This window comes from Eurosta solidaginis, chromosome 4 (assembly GCF_040869045.1).
Source record: "Eurosta solidaginis isolate ZX-2024a chromosome 4, ASM4086904v1, whole genome shotgun sequence".
NCBI lineage: Eukaryota > Metazoa > Arthropoda > Insecta > Diptera > Tephritidae > Eurosta > Eurosta solidaginis.
In genome coordinates, this window is record NC_090322.1 from 208,622,525 (window position 1) to 208,648,298 (window position 25,774).

The window sequence follows — 25,774 nt, forward strand, 5'->3', positions numbered from 1 at the left end:
CTGTCCGTAAACACGATAACTTGAGTAAATTTTGAGATATCTTAGTGAAATTTGGTATGTAGGTTCCTGGGCACTCATCTCAGATCGGTATTTAAAATGAACGTAATCGGACTATAACCACGCCCACTTTTTCGATATCGATAATTTCGAAAAAACGAAAGTGCGATAATTCATTACCAAAGACGGATAAAGCGATGAAACTTGGTAGGTGGGTTGACCTTATTACGCAGAATAGAAAACTAGTAAAATTTTGGACAATGGGCGTGGTACCGCCCTCTTTTATAATAAGGTAATTTAAAATTTTGGCAAGCTGTAATTTGGCAGCTGAGTATGTAACGTTCGGTTACACCCGAACTTAGCCTTCCTTACATGTTATTATATCCACTTTAGTATGTATGTAGATATATATGTATGTATGTGTGTAAATGTACCGTCGGTGACAATTCAGAATGATTTATGTTTTCTTTTGTAAGTTCGGAGTCTACTAACTCGATACTAATAACTGTGTGCATATTATTTTTATACCCAACTGAGCAGAGTTCACAGAGTATACTAACTTTTATTGGATAACGGTTGGTTGTACAGGTATAAAGGAATCGAGATAGATATAGACTTCCATGTATCAAAATTATTAGTATCGAAACAAAATTTGATTGAGCCATGTCCGTCCGTCTGTCCGTTAACACGATAACTTGATTAAATTTTGAGGTATCTTGATGAAATTTGGTATGTAGGTTCCTGGGTATACATCTGAGATCGCTATTTAAAATGAACGGTAGCAGACTATAACCACGCCCACTTTTTCGATATCGAAAATTTCGAAAAACCGAAAAAGTGCGATAATTCATTACCAAAGACGGATAAAGCGATGAAGCTTGGTAGGTGAGTTGAATTTATGACGCAAAATATAAAATTAGTAAAATTTTGGACATTGGGCGTGGCACAGCCCACTTTTAAAAGAAACTAATTTAAAAGTTTTGAAAGCTGTAATTTGGCAGTCGTTGAAGATATCATGATGAAATTTGGCAGGAACGTTACTCCTATTACTATATGTATGCTTAATAAAAATTTGCAAAATCGGAGAACGACCACGCCCTATTTTTTTAAGTCAAATTTTAACAAAAAATTTAATATTTTTACAGTATATAATTAAATTATGTCAACATTCGACTCCAGTAACTATATGATGAAATAAAATACAAAAATAAAAGAAATTCTCAAAATGGGCGTGGCTCCGCCCTTTTTCATTTAATTTGTCTAGGATACTTTTAATGCCATAAGTCGAACAAAAATTTACCAATCCTTGTGAAATTTGGAAGAGGCATAGATTCTAGAACGATAACTGTTTTCTGTGAAAAAGGGCGAAATCGGTTTAAGCCACACCCAGTTTTTATACAGAGTCGACCGTCTGTCCTTCCGCTCGGCCGTTAACACGACGACTTGAGCAAAAATGGGTATATCTTTACTAAACTCAGTTCACGTACTTATCTGAACTCACCTTGTATTGGTGTAAAAAACGGCCGAAATCCGACTAAGACCACGCCCACTTTTTCGATATCGAAAGTTACGAAAAATGAAAAAATGCCATAATTCTATACCAAATACGAAAAAAGGGATGAAACTTGGTAATTGGATTGGCTTATTGACGCAAAATATAACTTTAGAAAAAAACTTTGTAAAATGGGTGTGACACCTACCATATTAAGTAGAAGAAAATGAAGAAGTTCTGCAGGGCGAAATCAAAAGCCTTTAGAATCTTGGCAGGAATACTGTTCGTGGTATTACATATATAAATAAATTAGCGGTACCCGGCAGATGATGTTCTGGGTCACCCTGGACCACATTTTGGTCAATATCTCGAAAACGCCTTCACATATACAATTACCACCACTCCCTTTTAAAACCTTTATTAATACCTTTAATTTGATACCCATATCGTACAAACAAATTCTAGAGTCACCCCTGGTCCACCTTTATGGCGATATCTCGAAAAGGCGTCCACCTATAAAACTAAGGCCCACGCCCTTTTAAAATACTCATTACCACCCTTGATACCCATTTCGTACAAACAAATTCTAGAGTCAGCACTGGTCCACCTTTATGGCGATATCCGTAAATGGCGTCCACCCATAGAACTATGGACTACTCCCTCTTAAAATACTCTTTAATACCTTCCATTTGATACACATGTCATACAAACACATTCCAGGGTTACCCTAGGTTCAATTTCCTTCATGGTGATTTTCCCTTATTTTGTCTCCATAGCTCTCAGCTGAGTATGTAATGTTCGGTTACACTCGGACTTTGCCTTCCTTACTTGTTCAAATTATATTTTCTCATTTATATAAAGATAAATTGAGGTTGGCAGCGTCTAATATTTAAATGTTCATTCTTAAAATGAAAAATTCTAGAATTGACATAGCAAGTTTTTCTATACTACCGAATTATGTTACTTGCAGATTTCACATCTGTATGCACTTAACATTTGGGTTAGTGATGTTTGAGCGAAAGATTATGAAGTTTTGATGATACTTGATCACATTCAATATATATAAGCTTTTGATACTAATCTTGCGTTTGTAAGAATCTATTTATTTTATATATATAAAATTCAAATTATGTATGTATGTAGGTATCGGGATGTGTCCTAAACGAATCGACCGATCATAGCCTAATTGGAAATACCCACTAGAAACCTTCTAAGAATGATCATAGGCTAAAAATAATTTTGATTTATACAAGAGGCGTGGCACCTCCGATAAAAATGAAATGTTTCATACTACATATCTCTGGATGTAGTAATGGTAGAATAATGAAAATCGGCAAGAAGCAATATGACGTTAAGTCTTAACAGCAGCAGTAAAATGTGTAATTTGGGAAAGTGGGGCGTGGAACCTTCCCTACAAATGGGATTTTCCTGAACTATGGCTGCCATACAAACTTACGTTATTTTAACACATAAAGTTTGACTGTACAGTTGAGTTTGGCTGTTATACCTTTCGGACGTTTAGTAATCTTTTGGGGTTTGCAATATTTAGGGTTGATATATTTGGATAGGCCTGGAGGAACCAGAAAAATATTCTGCTAAATTGGATATTACCTGAAGTAAGAGCTGAAAGAGGAATCGCTGTGGCAGTTGCTTCTTCAGGAATCGCTGATACACTTTTGTGTTGTGGACGTACATATCACTACGCATTTATGTTTACACTGTCTCTGCAAACATCTGATACACCGATGTGCAATTTAAGCAAAAGGTCAGGCCAAAGTAAGGTTCTAAAGATGTGAAGGCTTATCGTTTGAGATGAATGCACCTTGGGTCATAAAGAGTCGCTGCAAGCTTTAGACCGAACGCTTAATTGCGTGAGGGGTAATGATGATCATCCCACGCCTGGTGCTTTCCCCTTATTTACTGGTGCGTTCCGACAAATTCTGCAAGTTATTACGAAATGAATACCCTCAGATGAAGTAAATGCGTGCTTGAATTCGGCATATCTTATGTACAAAATTAACTCTCTCTACATATATGAAAGCGTATTTGGGCGGAGGCACGTTAGCAGCAGCTTTTGCTTAACCACTTTCTTGATATCGGTAATGGCGAAATTCCTTTTTCTATACCACCAGATCTCATTTCTTTTACTCGACATTTTTGTGAGCTTACGTCATCAGCTGAATCTTTAATAGTTTATGGATTTCCAATCTAACTATACACACTATAAATGGCTTCGAGAAAGCGAAATTTTGGCACACCCAAATGTGGATGTTGATACCATTAATGCCAAAATCCAAAAAAAACCTATCAGGGACCGTGACAACTTATCAGTCTACTGACACAGTCGTGGAAGCATTCCAAGCTGCGCATTATCCGGTTGAGTTTCTTTGAAGTCATGAGGAATTCCTCCTCTTCGATGGAACCTTAATAAAAGGTGAATAATAATTATGCTTCGTAATGGGATCCTCCGCGCTTGTGTAGTCCGACAAGGCTTCTAATCAGAAAATGCAATTGAAGAAATTAATTTTATCGGAAGATTTCGAAAACAACAAAGTCTAATACCATGGATTTAATTGATACCGACAGATATAACTTTCCACTTTCTTATTCCTATGAATACAGGTGAAGAAGAGTCATTAGCTGTAGCAGGAGTCAACCTTTACAACTCATGTTTCACCCATGGCCGTTTATACGAAGCCTGCTACAGAGTTGAAAAATCTTTTAATTTACATAAACTACAAATAATACCTAAATTTGCAAATACACAACCTTGAGAGAAGTTTAAAATTTGTTTTATTTATTTTGCATATTTTTATAGAAACTTGGAGTAAATTCACGAAACTATGAATCATAACATTTAAGTGACATGATGATGTAGGAAATGTTCAGTAATGAGAAGGGATGACAGTGGTTGATTAATTGATTAAATTAATCGATAAACGGGCGCCGAGGTGTGGTGGTTGCGTGCTCCGCCTACAACACCGAATAGCATGGGTTCAACTCCCGGTCAAAGCAACATCTAAAATTTAGAAAAAAGCTTTTTTAATTAGAAATTTTTTTCTAAGCGGGGTCGCCCCTCGGCAATGTTTGGCAAACACTCCTAGTGTATTTCCGCCATGAAGAACTTCTTAGTGAAAACTCATCTGCCTTGCAGATGCCGTTCGGGGTCGGCACGAAACATGTAAGTTCCGTCCCGCCAATTTCTATGAAAAATTAAAAGGAGCACGACGCAAATTGTAAGGGATATTTGGCCTTAAATCTCTTTGGAGGTTATCGCAAATATTTATTTTATAATCGATAAGTTTTGTTAAAATTACGATTTAATTTCACCGCAGCACAATGAAAATTTTCATATATGCAGATGCGTTTAACACAAGCTTATGCATTACAGTAACTTCGCCACAATCAACCAAGATGTTGCGTTTATAAATATGAAAGAAATTCAGACTTGGCAATTGAAGTTTATTTCGCCTTGCCCATTCACATACAAAATTTCGCGAAGTACTCTTATAAACATTCTCCCTATACAACAAAGATACTTGCTAACATATTTTGTGTCGTGTTCATTTCTTATATTGCAGTTTTTAATTGAGACAAATGTTAGAAAAGTTACCAACGAGTGCGAAAAATAATTTCACTTGAAAAGTGTGCAAGCACCGTTAGCCAAAGCAAATGTGAAATTCTTCTTCTTATGCTTTGCTTGCAACAAAAGTTGCAAGTTGGCTACTTTTTCATCTCAAATGGCACCACTGTCGCCCAATCTACCGTTCTCCATAAAAATACATGCAATCTACTCATAATGCATAAGCTTGAATAAAATGCATCTATATGAAAATCATGCTTATGTGACGGGGTTTTGAAACGGGCCGACAAACAAGAAGATGATGTGTTGTAAAGTAAAGTAAAACAAACACATGGAGAATAGATATAAAATAGAAATATATTCAAATATAAACCTTGTTATATAATGCTTAACTTTATGCACAATCATTCTAACTTGAGACGGTATAATAAAAAAATGCGCACTTTTGGGGTGATTTCGTTTGCTACGCATTAAAAAAAAACATAATAAATCTATCCACAAACTAAAACATAAACAATGCATACATTTCCCTTATAATTCCAGAATATGCTGCGGATTGAAAATTAACAAAATGTAGTAGATACGTATGTATGTATGTACTTATAAATTTGTTTGTACAAAGTTGTAATGGGTAATAATGGCAATGATGATGGTGATAATGATGAAATTAAACAGAGAAATCATATAACTAATTCAACACAGCTATCACTGATCATCATTGCATACTTTAAGGCTGATTGCGCTTTAATTCACTGTATACTGTATATAATTTCATGGCAGTCAATTGGTCCACGGAACATATGCGTAAGTTTATCGTAAAATCTGCGAATAAGTTATCGTATAAAACGTAAATATTTACGTTTATCGTAAACATTCGTATCACTTCGTGGTATTCACCTCACTAAGGTAAAAGTGCCGGGTTTTAGCAAAGAAAATATATAAAATACGTACAGACATACATACAAACATACGTTTTATGCTTTTATTAACTTAGTGAAGCAAAGCTATTTACTGAGAGCAGTACAGAGATGCCATTTCTGATTATTTATCACATATGTTGGAATTATAAAAGTAATTAGGTTATGGGTTATGGATATTTACCAGCACTGTCATATAACGAGGCCCAAAAATTAGAAAAAAGCAGTCTAAGAAAGAAACCGATAACTTTCTAAAGATGTTCGGTTCGCTTAACCTGCGTATCGAGCCAGACTTCTTAAGTAAAATCTGTTTTTAGAAATATTCTTACGTAATTATACGAAAAACAGGTTTTTCGACTAAACTATTTAGATAAGGTCTGCGTTTGAAAAAAATTCTTACCTTTGTTTCAACCAATATTTTCCATTCAGTTTACTCAATGTTTTTAAATCTTTTCGAAATATGATTTTCCAAATTTGCCATTTTTATATGCATACATAATTCTCCTAGACGCTTTTATTTATAAGGACAAACTAACTTAAACTTGTTGCTTGTGAACCTACCGTATTTGAGAAGCTTTGACGACCCCCTAACTTTGTATTATAAAAAATTGTTTGGAAAGCAAAGTCAGCTCAATAGTCATCTCCAGGTAAGATCAAGACATTCAAGGTGAAGAAGAGTTCCAGATAAACCCTCTGCAAACCATGCGAATCCCAAAAAATTGGGTAAAGCACAAGCTCTTATTTTTTTCGAAAGCTCTATCATGAACGAGACATCGTATCGCATTTCACAGCATTCCGGTCAAGATAGTCCAGAGATTCTAGCTTGCCCGTGCTTTTACAAAAACGAAAACTGCCAAACTTTCTGGGTCGCTGGCCCATTCACGAATACTTGGCATTGTTGTATACTGGAACGATTTTCCCCCTTTGTATAAAATTGAAGTCAAAAGTCATACATCACCTTTTGAAAGCGATAGCCTACCCACAAAATCCTAAGAAGAGCTGCCACAATCATAATATTCGTACATTCAAAATTATTTACCTCTCTACTAACAACTTTTATCATAAATAAATGGGGAAGTAGAGTACGTGTAACTAAAATAGTGAATATTTTTGGTCACAAAATATTCGTCAAATACTCTTTGCATACAAAGCTGGAGCTGTCCCTACTGATTTTGTAAATTTGGCTTTCAACCTTATTTCGATTTATGAGCAAGTATTGTAATCACCATAACAACTTTCAAATCGATTTTAGATCAAAATACTGCTTTAAAAACCTTTGTCGATATGAGTAACTCAGAGAACAGAGACCGTATCGTGTTAATCCATATAAAATATGCTTATTGACCCCACCGAAAACATACGTCATTGTTTTTTTTTTACTATTGCTACTTAAGGCGTTGCTAGAATTCTAGATCCTACTCTTCACTGGACCACCATGCGAAGTAATGGCGACCTTATCGCAGTAATGGGCGCTGCTGCCACGAAGTGAAAAGTTAGCACATTTGAATAGCTAAAGGGAGTTTGCAAACTTAAAAAGGGTTGCAGTAGTACATTTTTTAAATTACAAAATCTCCACACAAGGTAAATCGATTAAGGACGTATATGAATTGGTCACTCTGGTAGATCCATAATTTATTATAATTTCACAAATAGTTTGACAGATTATTATATAAGGTTTGAGCGAAATTGGTATTTCATCCGGTTACGCATAACACGATACGGATCTTGGACCCAAACCAAACTAGAACAATAAATATGAATCTGTCAAACTACTCGTAAAAATACTAATATTATATGGATCTATTGAGCACTCATAGTAATTTTGCATTTCAGAAAATTCACCATTTCAGCGCTATTACGATTTTAAAAATTTAATCTGATCACGGATGATATACGGGCCAGCTATTCAAACCGAATTTGAGAAAAGTTTTATAAATATTAGTCAAATTGTACCAAAAGAGATTTTTTTTTAGAAAAGGGGTAAACCCTGTATCGAATTTCAAATATAACATTTTGCTATAGGTCTGTCCGTGGTACATTTCTCTGAAAAAAAATTCAGAAAAGCACTCCCTTGCTTGTTACGAAGCTATTCAGAAAGTTTGGCTGATAGTCATAGTGACGTAAATATACCAATAGATTAAGCTCATATATAAAAGCTTGAGCTGCTAGCCACCAGGAATAACGCCCGAAAATTCTACCAAAAAATACGGCGACAGACGGAAGGTTTTAAGACCGGGGCAAACTCCTGTAGGAATGAAAACGGCGACCTTGTAACTGATGTCAAGAGAGTGCTTAGATTATGGAGGGAACACTTCTCTGCTCTCCTAAATGGAGGCAGCAATTCACCGCGCAGAGATGAAGAACCCGATCCCGCAATCGATGATGATGGAATATATGTCCCCCCGCCCGATTATGACGAAGTTAGAATAGCAATAACCAGATTGAAAAACAACAAGGCCGTGGGCGCTGATGGATTGCCTGCGGAGCTATTCAAGTTCGGCGGCGAGGAGTTGGTAAGGCGCATGCAGCAGCTTCTTAGCAAAATATGGGCGGACGAAAGCATGCCCGACGGTTGGAATCTAAGTGTTCTTTGCCCAGTCCACAAGAAGGGGGATACTGCAAAATGCACCAACTATCGTGGAATCAGCCTTCTTAATATCGCATATAAGGTCCTTTCAAGTGTATTGTGCGAAAGATTGAAGCCCACCGTGAACCGGCTGATTGGACTTTATCAGTGCGGCTTCAGACCTGGTAAATCTACCATCGACCAGATTTTCACAATGCGCCAAATCTTGGAAAAAACCCGTGAAAAGAGAATCGACACACATCACCTCTTCGTCGACTTTAAAGCCGCCTTCGACAGCACGAAAAGGAGCTGCCTATATGCCGCTATGTCTGAATTTGGTTTCCCCGCAAAACTTATACGGCTGTGCAAAATGACGTTGAGCAACACCATCAGCTCAGTCAGAATTGGGAAGGACCTCTCCGAGCCGTTCGAGACTAAACGAGGTTTCAGACAGGGTGACCCCCTATCGTGCGATTTCTTTAATTTGATGCTGGAGAAAATTATACTAGCTGCAGAACTTAACCGCACTGGAACAATAAAAGCGTGCAATTACTGGCATATGCTGATGACATTGATATCATCGGCCTAATACCCGCGCTGTTAGTTCTGCTTACTCCAAGCTGGAAAAAGAAGCGGTAAAGATGGGTTTGATGGTGAATGAGGGCAAAACGAAGTACCTGCTGTCATCGAGCAAAGAGTCAGCGCATATGCGCCTTGGCAACCACGCTACTGTTGGCAGCCATAATTTCGAAATAGTAAAAGACTTCGTTTATTTGGGAACCGGCATCAACACTAGCAACAACATCAGCACTGAAATCCAGCGAGGAATCAATCTTGCCAATAAATGCTACTTTGGACTAGGTAGGCAATTGAAAAGTAAAGTCCTCTCTCGGCGAACGAAAATCATACTCTACAAGTCACTTATCGTACCCGTCCTGCTATATGGGGCAGAAGCATGGACCATGACAACAGCAGATGAAGCGGCTTTGGGAGTGTTCGAGAGAAAAGTTCTTCGAAAGATTTATGGACCTCTACGCGTTGGCGATGGCGAGTACCGAAGAAGATTTAATGATGAGCTGTACGAGCTATACGCAGACATCAACATAGTCCAGCGAATTAAAACGCAGCGACTGCGCTGGCTAGGCCATGTTATGCGAAAGAAAGATGATGCTCCGGCCAAGAAAGTGTTCCTGTCGGAACCCGCCTATGGAAGCAGAGGTAGAGGGCGGCCCCCACTCCGTTGGAAGGACCAGGTGGAAAACGATTTAAACTCCCTTGGTGTGACCAATTGGCGCCGGTTGGCGGAGCGAAGAAGCGACTGGCGCGCCTTGTTGGACGACCATAACCGTTTAGACGGTTAAGCGCCAATTAAGTAAGTAAGTAAGTAAAAGCTTTTTATGCTTGTACGATTTGTATCATCATCATCAATCAAAATTATATTTTAATCATCCAAACACTTTTATGGAATTTATAGAAACTTCTTTGGCAACTCTACTTTCAGCGTGGCCAGAATTTAATTGTAAAAATATGCCAAAGAGGGCATATAACAATGTACGGGGAGACTATATACGTCATACGTAAGCACTGTTGCGTTACGTCAGTCTATTCATTGCGTCGGCGCTTCGAACGTACACACAAACATAGTGTCAGACACACTAGCAAGTGGGCAAGTGGGTTGATTGTTTGTTTGCTTGCTGACTGGCTAAAGTTGTTTTCAGTCTGAAACGAACTGTTGTGAGCGCTGGTTGTAAGAGGTATTGTCTGCGTTTAAAAATATTTCCATCGCATTTAAAGTTTTTTTTGTATTGTTGAAAGCGCTGTGTTGATGGGGCAAGAAGGCTAACCAGCACGGTCAGATTGATCATAGTAAATGTGGTAAAGTAGAGTGACAAGCAGTCAGCCAGATATACGGCAAGCCAGCAGAGGTAATCTGATGGGCATTGAAGCTTGAAGTTAAAGTTAAAATTGAAGTTGGGGAGAAAATAAAAACAAAAAGAAGAGGCAAAGAATGGTAGCAGATAGAAAATGATAGTCTGTTTTTGCTTTGTTTATTTGGAAAATTGTAAAGAAGTAGAAAAGTGATAAATTTGTATGAAGAATTGAAATAAAATTGTGCATATTTATTGGTATTTAAAGTAAAGTATTAAGTATTTGTCATATTTAAAGTAAAAGCAACTGAGAATTAAAGGAACAATTGTTGCGTCGTGTTTGTGCGCCTAAAAGCCTATCAAGTCTGGCAAATAAGTGGAAACGTAAAAACAACATACACACATGCAAATTTACCGGTAGTGAAAAAAGGATATAGAAAACGTAACACAGACACGCACACACCTGCATATGTAAAGACTAAATATTGGCGCTTAACCTATCTGTCTTTGCAGTATTTATATGAGTAAGTGTTTGTGTGTGTATGTGTGAAATACGATTTCGTTTGTATATCCTTAAAGTTTTTTGCAAAGTGATAAAGCTAACATAGCAAAATACATACCTACAACAAAAAATCTCATTTAACGGAAGTGTATCAAAGCAATCAAACTACAATTGTATGTGTATTGATAGTCTTATATATGCATGTGTGTGTGTATTTGCTATTGAAGTGTAACCCTTTAAAGTTTTTTTTTCAAATTAAGTGCAATTAAATAGTGAGGAGGAAAACATTTTTTTACAAAATTTATAAAGCGTAAAATTCTAAAACAAAATAAAAAGAAAAAACACAGAAACAAGCAGAAAATCAAGAGAAAATATCAAAACGACTACAGAATAAACGAGTCCAATTAAAAGACATCACCAACACAAAAACCACCCCCGGTTAAACCATAAAATACCAAAACACATCAAAATCAAACTCAAAGGATCAAAGCAAAGGATAATTTGGTAGCACGGTGCGCAAAAAAAAAAAAAATCGAAAACAAAACAAAATCAAACTAATGAAAAACGCGGCGTGCAACGTGTCTGATATAATCTAAAATAATCTTTGTTTTGCATAGACAACGGAAGCAATAGCAAAAGTATTTAGTATCTGCCTTAACTGTTTCGACCGGATAAGGAATATAATAAAAACAAAGAAAGTAGAAATACTTACCTTTTCTTATGGCATATTAATCAGTGAATTTGTGCAGTGCATTATTTTGTATATGTATATATGTGAAATAATTAACGGTGGTTGTTCGAATACAAACAAAATCATTTAGCACCGTTGCTCTTGTTACTTTTTGGGGGGCTCACTCAAAGCAAAACTAAGCAAAGGATATTGAAGAATAATACAAAGACTGCAACTTTTTGTACATCTAAGGCAATCAATGTAAGTACGAATACAAATTGTAGAAACTACATGGATTAAAAAGTATGCATTTATCAAAGTTATTAAGGGCCTGTTATTTCTGGAATACAATAGAAATAAACAATTAAAATTAATGCTGTTAAATATTTGCTCTGATGTTTCTAAATGAATTCATACCTAAAGATAGATAATTTGGCAAAAACTAGGCATATACCTATGTTCATACGGAGCCTCTGTTTCTTAGCTTGCTCACTGATTTCTTATTCTGCTTGAAACCCAGTTCCGAAATACCATAATAAAATTTGAGAGGGAACCTTATAATTGGACGATAGTTCATTCTGAATCCAGTAGCTTAATAAGACAAATGTTATATATCTGTATTTAATTATCGAGACAAGCTCATATTGCTTAATACAGTTGTTTTTATACTCAGTTGAGCAGAGCTCACAGAGTATATTAACTTTGATTGGATAACGGTTGGTTGTACAGGTATAAAGGAATCGAGATAGATATAGACTTCCATATATCAAAATCAGCAGTATCGAAAAAAAATTCGATTGAGCCATGTCCGTCCGTCTGTCCGTTAACACGATAACTTGAGTAAATTTTGAGTTATCTTGATGAAATTTGGTATGTAGGTTCCTAGGCACTCATCTCAGATAGCTATTTAAAATGAACGATATCGGATAATAACCACGCCCACTTTTTCGATATCGAAAATTTCCAAAAATCGAAAAAGTGCGATAATTCATTACCAAATACGGATTAAGCGATGAAACTTGGTAGATGAGTTGAACTTATGACGCAAAATAGAAAAATAGTAAAACTTTAGGCAATGGGCGTGGCACCGCCCACTTTTAAAAGAAGGTAATTTAGAAGTTTTGCAAGCTGTAATTTCGCAGTCGTTGAAGATATCATGATGAAATTTGGCAGGAACGTTACTCTTATTATTATATGTCTGCTTAATAAAAATTAGCAAAATCGGAGAACAACCACGCCCACTTTTTAGAAAAAATTTTTTTTAATTCAAATTTTAAAAGAAAATTAATATCTTTACAGTATATAAGTAAAGTATGTCAACATTCAACTCCAGTAATGATATGTTACAACAAAATATAAAAATTAAAAAAAAAATTCAAAATGGGCGTGGCACCGCCCTTTTTCATTTGTCTAGGATACTTTTAATGCCATAAGTCGAACAAAAATTTACCAATCCTTGTGAAATTTGGTAGAGGCTTAGCTTCTAGGGCGATAATTGTTTTCTGTGAAAAAGGGCGAAATTGGTTGAAGCCACGCCCAGTTTTTATACACAGTCGACCGTATGTCCTTCCTCTCGGCCGTTAACACGATAACTTGAGCAAAAATCGATATATCTTTACTAAACTCAGTTCACGTACTTATCTGAGCTCACTTTGTATTGGTGTAAAAAATGGCCGAAATCCGACTATGACCACGCCAACTTTTTCGATATCGAAAATAACGAAAAATGAAAAAATGCCATAATTATATACCAAATACGAAAAAAGGGATGAAACATGGTAATTGTATTGGTCTATTGACGCAAAATATAACTTTAGAAAAAAACTTGGTAAAATGGGTGTGACACCTACCATATTAAGTAGAAGAAAATGAAAAAGTTTTGCAGGGCGAAATTAAAAGCCCTTGGAATCTTGGAAGGAATACTGTTCGTGGTATAACATATATAAATAAATTAGCGGTACCCGACAGATGATGTTCTGAATCACCCTGGTCCACATTTTGGTCGATATCTCGAAAACGCCTTCACATATACAACTAAGGGCCACTTTTTTTTTTCAAATACTCATTAACACCTTTCATTTGATACCCATATCGTACAAACAAATTCTAGAGTCACCCATGGTCCACCTTTATGGCGATATCTTGAAAAGGCGTCCACCTATAGAACTAAGGCCCACTCCCTTTTAAAATACTCATTAGAACCTTTCATTTGATACCCATATTGTAAAAACAAATTATAGAGTCACCCCTGGTCCACCTTTATGGCAATATCTCGAAAAGGCTTCCACCTATAGAACTAAGGCCCACGCCCTTTTAAAATACTCATTAACACCTTTCATTTGATACCCATATTGTACAAAATAAATTCTAGAGTCACCCCTGGTCCACCTTTATGGCGATATCTCGAAAAGGCGTCCACCTATAGAACTTAGGCCCACTCCCTTTTAAAATTATCATTAGCACATTTCATTTGATACCCACATCGTACAAACAAATTCTTGAGTCAGGCCTGGTCCACCTTTATGGTGATATCCCTAAATGGCGTCCATCTATAGAACTATGGCCCACTTCCTCTTAAAATACTCTTTAATACCTTCCATTTGATACGCATGTCATACAAACACATTCAAGGGTTACCCTAGGTTCTTTTTACAACATGGTGATTTTCCCTTACTTTGTCTCCACAGCTCTCAACTGAGTATGTAATGTTCGGTTACACCCGAACTTAGCCTTCCTTACTTGTTGTTATTGATATTAGATAAAAATTTCAACGTTTACAAACGGCGATGGTTACTAGGACATATTTCTGAATTTAACTTCTTCGTCAGCTAGCTTCGCGGGAGCTGAGTATTGAACTCCAATTCTCATTAAAATATGACTTTAACAATATTAGCTATGCTAAGGTTATGTAATGTGTACCACACACTCCTTTCCAATTCTTGCCACTTTTTAACTGATTATATAATATCGATGTTGGGTATCTGCTTGTCAAGTAGCGTTGCCCAGGTATTACTACCCCAGAGATAATTGAGTTTTCATATGTTGGTAGATGTCACGCCCCCTATACACCAAAGTTACCCCCTATGCACTGAGGAACTCTTTTTCCGACAAACTGGTGTATATTTCATCCAAATAAGCTAAACGGTGCGTCCAAAGAAGGAATTGAATAATTTGCGTGAAGGGTATTTATACATTGATATGTAGATGCTGTTATGGGTAGGATACATCGGGCACAAAGTATGGAGTTACTTTGACGGGTACGGTGGTAATTTATCAACTTTAACGGTGACGAGCTTGCACTTCCGAATTTATTTTTGAACATGATTGGGGTATACTTCATAAATTCAAAGAATGGGATTTTTATTTTTTTTATTTTTCTCACAAAGGTCATCCAAAATCACTGGGTACACAAAAAAACCATTCCAATCAACAAAAGTTTTTTTGCATTTACTAGCTTACATTTATCGCTAAAAACGATATTTATTATTATTATTTATAAACTAAATTATTTAATCATATTTTAGACACTAATAAAAAAATATAAGGGGCTATAATCTTTGAAGAGATTTTAAGCCGAGCTTCCCTTCCAATTTGCTCGTTCTCCTTTTGATTTTCCTTAAAAATTTACCAGACGGGACATGTTTTACGCTGACTCCGAACGGCGTCTGCAAGGCAGATAAGTTTTCACTGAGAAGCTTGTCATGGCGGAAATACACTCGGAGTGTTTACCAAATCACTGTCAAGGGGTGACCCTGCTTTGTAAAACTTAGCTTGAAAAAACTTTTTTCTAAATTTTTAATATTATTTTGCCCAGGAGTTGAACCCATGATATTCGGTGTGGCAGGCAGAGCACACTACAACCACACCACGGTAACCGCCGTATAATAACCCTGCTATTTAAATTTTATGCAAATAATGTGAAAATAAATGTTTTATAGCTAAAGTTACCGCAGGGACTTTCAATTATGCAAATGAAAAACAAGTACTACCGCGCCTCTTTAAGCCAGAAAAATTTTAATTACATTTATTTCTCTTAAAAACTCCATAGTCCCTCTTGTGTAAGAGTTGTCAATTATTAGGATTCATTGAATTAAATTAAATTGCAATCATCAAAATCGCAAATAAAAACAGACTTACTCTTACACATTTACACATTCGAACATAAAGAAATATGTGTTGAGGTGAAAGTGATGTAAAGGACCGTAATCGTTTCGCCATCACTACAAGCCAGCAGCAATTAATGTGAATGGAGTTGGAGTCCATGGCTGGTAAAACTGATATGCAACGGAATTCGTAAAGGCACAGGTGGCCACCGTAGTGTGATGGCAAAGCAATATCAAAATTTTAGAACCAAGTTTTTTTCAATTGAAAGAAAATTTTTCTAAGCGGAGTCCTCCTTCGGCAGTGTTTGACAGGCACTCCAAGTGTATTTCTGCTATGAAAAGCTTATCAGTGAAAACTCATCTGCCTTATAGATGCCGTTGGAAGTCGGCATAAGAACAAGTAGCTGCCGTCCCGCCAATTTGAAGGAAAATTTTCAAAAAGGAGCACGATGCAAATTGAAGAGAAGCTCGGCCTAAAATCTCTTTCGATGGTATCGCGTCTTACATTTATTTATTTTATTTACATGTGTTTGTGTGTATGAGTATTCGTGTGTGTGTGTGTGTATGGCCAAGTTTGCAGGATTACTTAAATGCTCCTTTTTGATATTTAAATATGTAATCTATGTTGCAATTGCATAATGATTTTCATTTTTCACAACAACAAATATAACACTATCAACAACAACGAAGAACGTAAAAAGCATACTGTGCAACAGATAGAAGTCATTACAACCACAAGCAAACAAATAATAAGAAAATGGGAATAAAACTCCATAGTTCTGTTGATGCAAGTTAATAGGCGATATAGAGCTAAGGAAAATATATAAAAAGAAAAAAATTCTAAAAGCTTTCACTAGTACTGTGCAGTTGGCTGGCTGCTACTGCCAGTTGGCACACATTTAAGGAAACCTATTTGCATACATGTCACTTACAGTTAGACCATAAATCGCAATGGTACGCGGAATAACTGTATTTGTGGCATATACAAAGTAATGTAAGAAAGGAAATAAAAGAGAACTGTGGTATATAAATGAATATGTATAAATCGTAGTGTTAACATGGAATGTTTATGACGTTTTAAGTTCTTTAAAGTAAAAGGAAGCAATGATTGTGATGTAGGGAAAGCACAAAAAAAAAACCTAATAGTTGTAGTTATTTCCCTATAGGATAGCGCTGTACTAAACCGAGTCTAACAGCATATCTAATTATGTAACCGTCAAAAGTGGGCATTGCAGCAGGGCGAGGACATTTCTCCGTACGGAATTTCTTATTTGTATTTGTTGAAGGAATCGTGATCAAGGAAAATGTAGCGAAATCGTTATTATATGTACGTGCAGTTATTTTCCACTGTTAGTCCGTGTGATAGTAGCGTGCTGCGCCTACCACACCGATGCTCCTGCGTTCAAGTCCCAATTAGTTGTGATGATCTTTGCTGATGGCCAATATTCTGCTCGAGGCATTTTTAAATAGGAAAAATTGAATTTGGCGAGAATTTTCAGAGCACAGTTTGATATGAGTAATCGATACTAGATACCATAAACCAATAAACAGATCCCGCATTAAAAAATTAGAGAGACAAAAAATCATAGTTGGTTTTGAAATAAATTTCTCGGTGTGACGTCACGCTTTTGACAATATGTTTTATTGCTGACGCAGTGTTCAGACTTTATTCCAATGGGAGTATTTTGCTCCGCTCTTACCTCCTACTACATTATTTATCTTAAAGGTTTATTTGGGTCGAGTTGAAAACTAAATAGTATTACTACCTAATATCTTTTGGTTGAAGTTTTCAATGCATATGTACGTATGAAAAGCTGATTGTTTACAAGTGACGATTGGACGAAATGATTTTTCGTGTCTTAAGTCATGTTTGTTCACATTTTTCATATGGAATCAGAATAGAAGGAGTAAAATACAAGCAAAAAATGTGTCCGGACGCGATCTGTAAATCCTGCCAAAATTCAACTTACTGCTCTTCTTGAAGTTTTATATAAAAAATGAAGTATGTTGAGTCAGTGAGGTCAGCCAACCCTGTTTTGCGATAACAGTCGCCAATTGGAAGCACCAAGCGAGGTCAAAGCTTCCTCCAACTGTCTTTCCAAACTCAGTGGAGGTCTTCTCTTTAATATGTTTACAAACTGCTGGAGCGTATTCCTTCATGCGCATAACATGACCTAGCTATCGAAGCTTTCTGTTTTTATTGGCTGTACTATAGTCATATCTCCGAAAAGCTCTTCTTTATACCTCCTTCGATACTCGCCGTCGACAACACGGATAGGACTATAAATCCTCCGGAGAACTTTTCTCTCGAATACTCCAAGAGCCATCTCATCTTCTCTCGACACCTTCCATTATTCCGAGCCATACATCAGGACAGTTATGATGAGTGACTTATAGAGCGAGAATTTTGTTCGTCGAGACAGGACTTTACTTTTCAATTGCTTAAAAAGCACTTGTTGGCAAGAGTTATTCTCCGTTTGATTTCTAGGCCGACATTGTTTTTGCTTTTAATGCTGCTTCCCAAATAGACGAAATCCTTCACAGTCTCCAATTTTGAATCCGTCAACAGTGACATGGCTACAAAGGCCACGATGACAGCAAGTACTTCGTCTTGTCCACATTTACTGCAAGACCCACTTTTTTGCTTATTTATCTTATACCAGCCCTTCGCCTCCATGTTTGAACAGCCCGACGGGTATCCCGTCATTACTTGGCACCTTGGGATTTTTTAGCCATTACATTGCCATTCTCACTTCGCCAAAGTTAGATGCCGAAGCGTGTTTTTCATCATCGGAAATCGGGGTATCGGGTTCGTCTTCCCCCACACTCTGTACGTCAGTTACCAAGTCTCCATTATCATTCCTACAGAAATCTGCCCCGGTCTTGAAAAATTCTCTCATTAAAAGAGTATGAAAAATGTATGATAAACCAAAAATAATAATATTTTTCGCAGTATATATCCGGGGAGATAGAGCTCAGAATGTTGTGTGTTAATGGGAGCATTATTTGGTAATCCTACACGTTTTAGGCCGACTCCATGTGCATCTGATAAGGCAGATAAATTTTGCTGAGAAACTTTTCATGACGAAAACACAATCGAAGGGATTGGCAAACCACCAAATCAATTTGATGTTAGTTGTTCGCCCGCTTTCAAAAAGGAAAAAAATATACTCCGAAAATTTTATTTTTACTCTGCCATAGTCGTTTACTCAGGTAACAGTTTTAAATACTCCGAACACTGGTAGCGAAATATGAGAGAAATGTAATAAATCGAAAAATTTCAAAAGCGCTACGTCATCAAACTTTTTTTTCAAATTCGATTACAAATACAACAATTCCGGAATGCGGGATCTTTGCTGATTTGTTTATGACTAGATACTGTGCTCATGTATTCGTTACCTAAGAAGGTACTTTTACGAGGTAATAGACTTTGAAAAATACTCGGTACTTGAGCAAAGTTCTCATAGTTCCTCGGTACAGAAAATTTATTCGGAATAAAACAAATTCTTCCTCAGCACTGAAGCATGAGTTTAAGGACGCTTTACTCTGTTGGAATATTTGAGTTTTCTATATAACATTTCATACTGGGATGATTGAGCTGAATTGTACTCGACTGGGATATCATATTCATTTACACTTTCTGCGATGTTTAACAAGAATACTGATACGTGTTCCCGCCACCAACAAGCGTGCTTTGAATTTCAGTTTCCATGTCTCCTTTGTTGTCACTGCAGGATTTTACTCCGGTCTTAAGCCATTTATCATTAGCCGAGTTTCACAAACAACTTGTAATGTGATTCCGTGTCCCTTTTCTTTTTGACTGCGCTATTTTAAAAGGAGAATTCTAAATATTTTTCTTATTCGGAGCGAAAAGAAAATAACCAAGATGCGAGCTCGGGTTTGTTGCTCACTTGCAAAAAAACCCCAAAGCTTTTGCTGGCTAGGATATGTCATGTGAATGGACGAAGACGCTCCGGCCAAGAAAGTATTTCAGCCGATACTGCAGTTTGAAAGCACTTTCAATGAGTTGGGAAAGGCAGGTGGAGGGAGTATTGACCTCCGTTTTTACTCCCAATAGGCGTCAGTTATCGCGAAACTGGGAAAGCTGGCATGACTTGTTACGAAACGGCCAAAATCACCTAGGCGGTTAAGCGCCAATCAATGAGGAAAGAATGATGGTATGCACGCGCATTCTTTGGATACTCCCGTTGTACGGCATATCGTAATGAGCTACGGGTTCATAGCTGTAGACGAGTGTAATGCTGTTCTTGTAGATGTGTAAAGACCTTTAGACTTATTTGATTATTTCATCCATCAACAGATAGTGCTATTATATCACATTCCCTTCACTGTTTGCCGTATTCTATGTCTTTTTTTGTTGTTTTCATTGCAAATAGATTTGACTGGGCTGTCTAATATGAACGCATAAACCAAGGCAAGTATTTGAAATATTTTTATTCTTTTATGTAGAAAACCAATTTTGTTAATACAAAATTTCAACCCACGTCTCGGAAGCTTTTTTAAGCTCACTAAGCTCAACGAAGCTCCTTTTGTCTAGATATGGCGATTGTGCGTTATTTAGGCGTAGAATAAAAAAACGATCAGCTTTTATGATCGATTAATAGATGCTTTTGATTATCCTGATATGAAGCTGAATATCTTTTGAGCGTCTTCTCGACTAAGAAATAAAATTCGTAAGGATTATGCTTTATTATGTTTGCACTGCACGAAATGAGTTTTATTGTTCGAGTTAAGGTACTTTTGATTAACAAATTCATTTGAAAAAGGAAGCATCCGCATTTTTGTTTCCAACAAAGAGCTTATGCAGATTGTACCTGAATTCTTTTAAAATTTCTCCTTTGATTTATAGCTACATCTTATTGTTCTCTGTCAGATATCGTTCATTGCCCCTCTGGTATCAAACATTTCACATTTTTCAGTTTTTTCATTGCAGATATTCTATCTGTTTACCGATAAACATGTCTTTCATCTCATGTTGATATTTGCTTTCAAGAAGAATGCATGCCACCTTTTTATTTTAAATGAATGCCTACGTGCTTGAGATTATTTGCAAGCATATACAAAACTACATACATGTGCTTGTATCCTTTTGACGTCATGTGCATGCGGTTGTTGCACCCTGAGTCTGTCTCAAGTTTTACTGAAAGAAAAATCGAATTGTTCCTTTAGAATTTGCCCTTTTTTCCTTGATTTGCACACCTTTTATTATTTTGTGATTTATTTTTTTTATTTTACCCCCTTTACTCCATCTCGTCATTGTTAAATGAATGTTGCTTGTAATACATTATTACTCTTCCATTTCACGTATTCTACATGCCTTAGTCAGAGAGGATAGATAGAATAAGAGACGTTATTTCATACTTTTTGCGAAATTTATTTGTAATGTCCCATTTGAGGGGTAATTTTAAATTGCTTCTACATATTTTCATGAGGTATTTTTGATTGTTTTAAAGGATCGTATTAATTAAGCAATTCATTCTCTTTCCAACCATCACAATATATATTAATATAAACTGCTTAAAAATGTGTAGAAGGCAATTTTCTAATACCCGCCAATCAGGTACATTACAAATAAAAATTGAAATAACGTCTCTTATTCTATCTATCCTCTCTGCCTTAGTGAGTCTTATACGCTTTCATGTGTCTTTTGCGATTTATTTTGTTGGTGTTTCCAAATAGGTAGATGATTTATGTGCATCTCAAGCTGTATGCTATAGCCACAGCGATCAACAGATGGTGGTGAATGTTTAAGCAATTTAGTTGATTTACCGCACTTAAGCCAACTGCGGTAAAAAACCTGGCAGCGAAAAAATCGCGGAAATGCCTTTAGATATTTTAAGTGTGAAAATAAAGTGGACTTCAAATTCATTTTATACCAAATTTTTGGACTACGCCTCAACCTCCAGTAATGCCATTTGCAGTCTCACTATTCTTTTTTTATATATTGTTATATACATATATATGATAGTATGATTTGCTTGTAAGTTCCCTGCAAAAAATGCAATTAGTCTAGGATGAATCCATGATGAGTTGCAAGGGAGTGTGCGACTAATGCCAGTTTTGATCTCTTTGTATGAGTTGAACTGTTCCTTTTTGTTTGAGCATGCCCTATGAAGAGACTAATTGTACCCATTTATACCCGATCGATCCCCTATAGGACCAATCCTCTTTGTACCCATATGGGGACATATGAAGACTAATCCCGTTTCGATTTAATAAGGACTAAAATTTCATGGCAGAAACACAATCGAAGGATTGGCCAAGCCACCAAATCTATTTAATGTAAGTTGTTCGCCAGATTTTCAAAAAGGAACAAAAAATATTCTCCGTAAATTTAACCCTAACTCCGGCGTAGTCGTTATACTTACTTACTTACTTAATTGGCGCTTAACCGTCTAAACGGTTATGGCCGTCCAACAAGGCGCGCCAGTCGCTCCTTCGCTCCGCCAACCGGCGCCAATTGGTCACACCAAGGGAGTTTAAATCGTTTTCCACCTGGTCCTTCCAACGGAGTGGGGGCCGCCCTCTACCTCTGCTTCCATAGGCGGGTTCCGATAGAAACACTTTCTTGGCCGGAGCATCATCTTTCATTCGCATAACATGGCCTAGCCAGCGCAGCCGTTGCGTTTTAATTCGCTGGACTATGTTGATGTCTGCGTATAGCTCGTACAGCTCATCATTAAATCTTCTTCGGTACTCGCCATCGCCAACGCGTAGAGGTCCATAAATCTTTCGAAGAACTTTTCTCTCGAACACTCCCAAAGCCGCTTCATCTGCTGTTTTCATGGTCCATGCTTCTGCCCCATATAGCAGGACAGGTACGATAAGTGACTTGTAGAGTATGATTTTCATTCGCCGAGAGAGGACTTTACTTTTCAATTGCCTACCTAGTCCAAAGTAGCATTTATTGGCAAGATTGATTCTTCGCTGGATTTCAGTGCTGATGTTGTTGCTAGTGTTGATGCTGGTTCCAAAATAAACGAAGTCTTTTACTATTTCGAAATTATGGCTGCCAACAGTGGCATGGTTGCCAAGGCGCATATGCGCTGACTCTTTGCTCGATGACAGCAGGTACTTCGTTTTGTCCTCATTCACCATCAAACCCATCTTTACCGCTTCTTTTTCCAGTTTGGAGTAAGCAGAACCCAACAGCGCGGGTAGTCGTTATAAGTCCTAGTAATTTAGGTTCGGTATAGAGCTCCGCATTTTTCTTAAATAATTCGATTCTATCACCTGTAATCTTTTTTATTTTACTAATTCCGTTGGCGTTTTTTTTTTATATTCCTTACAATTGGCTACATACATAGATTTCAAGCTGACTAATCCCAACTGTACGCGAAAGAGACTAAAGAGGAAAAATTATGCCCAAATGTAGACAAAAGAGATCAATCGGAGACCAATCTCTTTAGGGATAAATCGCACGATTTTTTGAAGGGTTCTTACTTCCTTCCTTCCTAATGCTCACAACCATAAACAAATATCCAAATAAAGTTTTGCATGTGCCATTCTTTCACTAATTTTATATATAAAGGATTCTTTACATTTATTTACTGTATTTATTATTTACTTATCTATTTGAGGATTTGTTAAGCCCGCATTTTCTTGTAATTCCTTTGCTGAAATTTTAGGCGGCCATTCACCGTCTCTGACTGGTTATTTGATTTTTATTTTGTGATGCGAAGCGGAAACGAACGAAGGGCAATATATCACTTTTGTAAGTAATACCATTATAAGCTGTCTCTTTTTTACATGTATATACATATGCACTTAAACTTTATATGAACTGCCAAGTCATCACTTTATCTATACTTATGAAATTGTTGCATTATTCTCAGTTGCAACTGAAATGTGTCTCCTCATTTTATCTTTGCCCTATTCACCACTTCTATGACCGAAAAGTGTGTGTGTTAACGATTCATCGCAACCGATTCAGTTTTATACTGTTTTCACACAGACGGCTTATTGAATAATAAAGGCAGTTTTCTACATTAAGACGCTTATAAAGCTCAATCTTCCCTACAAAATTCGAGTCTATTATTATTTCATTAGAAGCTAATCGAAAGCCTAATGAAGTCAAAAGCACAATGCAACTCTGTTGGCAGCGTTCCGCTTCCGCTTCCGTTTCCGTTTCTTAGTTTTCAAAACAAATGTCATTGTCTGCATGGCGGAACGATACAAGGTGACCGCATCGAACAGCTGATTATAACCTTTTTTATTTGATTTGATACATCAACTACCGGTGCAGTACGATTTTGACATTTGTCCATCGAATTTACAAGTACATGGAATTTTGTTTGTTTGTAGGTATGTCACCATGCTCCCACCTTGTATCGCTCCGCCATGATTGTCTGTCTCATCCTTCATACTAATCGAGCAGCTACTTCTGTGCGAAAGCAAAAAATTTACGATTTCATTAGCAGGTGAAATGAGATCATTAAGTTTCTGTGTGAAAACAGTATTAGGGTATACACTATAAGCAACAGAGGTGCGCGTCTCCGCTATTGAGCATAACCGGGTTTGTAGCTGGTTATATAATCACTGCCGCTAGTTTTGAGTAATTTCCGCTAGATGGAGCCCGTAATTTTAAGCTCAGGTAGGGAGTTTTTGAAGCTCTGAGAAAGAGCGTTCTTAAATAGGACATTATTAAAAAGTTTTTTGAGATAGGACGTTTATGAGACGGCAGTCGATTTAGAAAATTTGTTCAAAATCAATGAATTTTTCTACCGCTTTCTAAAAAGGTTCAACGTAAACTGATCATTTTTTGAAGGATAGTATCAGGACATTGCTATTCTGTTACAGTACCCAGATCTAAGTCGTACCTAAACATCTCAGCTAGGATCGCAGAAGCGATCATGGTGCTTACATAGCATAATTTTCTTGGAAAGTCTAGGATTTCCAGGCTTACGACCATCGAGGGAAAACTGATTTCTCGCCATTTCATTTAGTTCCCTTATCTTTAACATTCTATTCCTAAAAAGCAAATGATACTAAGGAATCATAAGTTCTTTTTTTAATCGATTAGCGGAGACGGTGGACCATATCCTCCTGGAATGCAACGCAATCTCAAAGTTTATGGGCCAGAATATTGCCAAACTCAATCCCTCAAACCAGAGAACTTCAAGGGTTCATCAAGGAAGTCGGCTTGGATGAGCGGCAGTTGTGAAAGAGATGAGAAGACAATAGACCTATGGTCGCAGTGCTTTTCTCAATAAATTATCATAAGTTCTTTAGCAGCTCTGAGGGCAATATTTTGGTAGATCTACAACCTTCTCCATTGTGTGTCTTTAAGTCGGGCGGATATACTACCGGTGTGTAGCACGTGATTGGCTAACTAATAAGTATCAAGTAAGACTAGAATGATAGCTGACCTATGGGAGGTCCAGGGCCCGTTGCCATTATTGTTCAGTCGTCGGCATAGAAAACATTTGTAGAAGAATTCATCACTTCAGGATTTGGTATGCAGGTTCCTGAGAACTCATCTCAAATCGCTATTTAAAATGAAAAAATTTTTTTTAAAGTAAAATTTTAACAAAAAATTTAATATCTTTACAGTATATAAGTAAATTATGTCAACATTCAACTCCAGTAATGATATTGTGCAACAAAATACAAAAATAAAAGAAAATTTCAAAATGGGCGTGGCTCCGCCCTTTTTCATTTAATTTGTCTAGGATACTTTTAACGCCATAAGTCGAACAAAAATTAACCAATCCTCTTGAAATTTGGTAGGGGCATAGATTTTATGACGTTAACTGTTTTCTGTGAAAATGGGCGAAATCGGTTGATGCCACGGCCAGTTTTTATACACAGTCGTCCGTCAGTCCTTCCGCATGGCCGTTAACACGATAACTTGGGCAAAAATCGACATGTCTTCAAAGAACTTAGTTCACGTGCTTACTTGAACTCACTTTATCTTGGTATGAAAAATGAACGAAATCCGACTATGACCACGCCCACTTTTTCGATATCGAAAATTACGAAAAATGAAAAAAATGCCATAATTCTATACCAAATACGAAAAAAGGGATAAAACATGGTAAGGTAATTGTTTCATT

At 36.8% G+C, this 25,774-nt stretch overlaps 1 protein-coding gene across 9 annotated transcripts in view; it reads left to right on the top strand.

Moving 5' to 3' along the window:
* The first annotated feature begins 10,234 nt into the window (after window positions 1-10,234).
* Window positions 10,235-25,774, top strand: part of OtopLa (Otopetrin-like a) — a 239,965-nt gene continuing 224,425 nt past the window's right edge. Inside the window, exons 1-2 of one of the 9 annotated variants that reach the window (XM_067784675.1) lie at window positions 10,235-10,309; window positions 11,186-11,856. In XM_067784675.1, the coding sequence (XP_067640776.1) occupies window positions 11,855-11,856 (2 nt within the window). In that variant the 5' untranslated portion in view covers window positions 10,235-10,309; window positions 11,186-11,854. The other 8 variants (XM_067784679.1, XM_067784672.1, XM_067784673.1 and 5 more) reach the window with 8 other exon arrangements.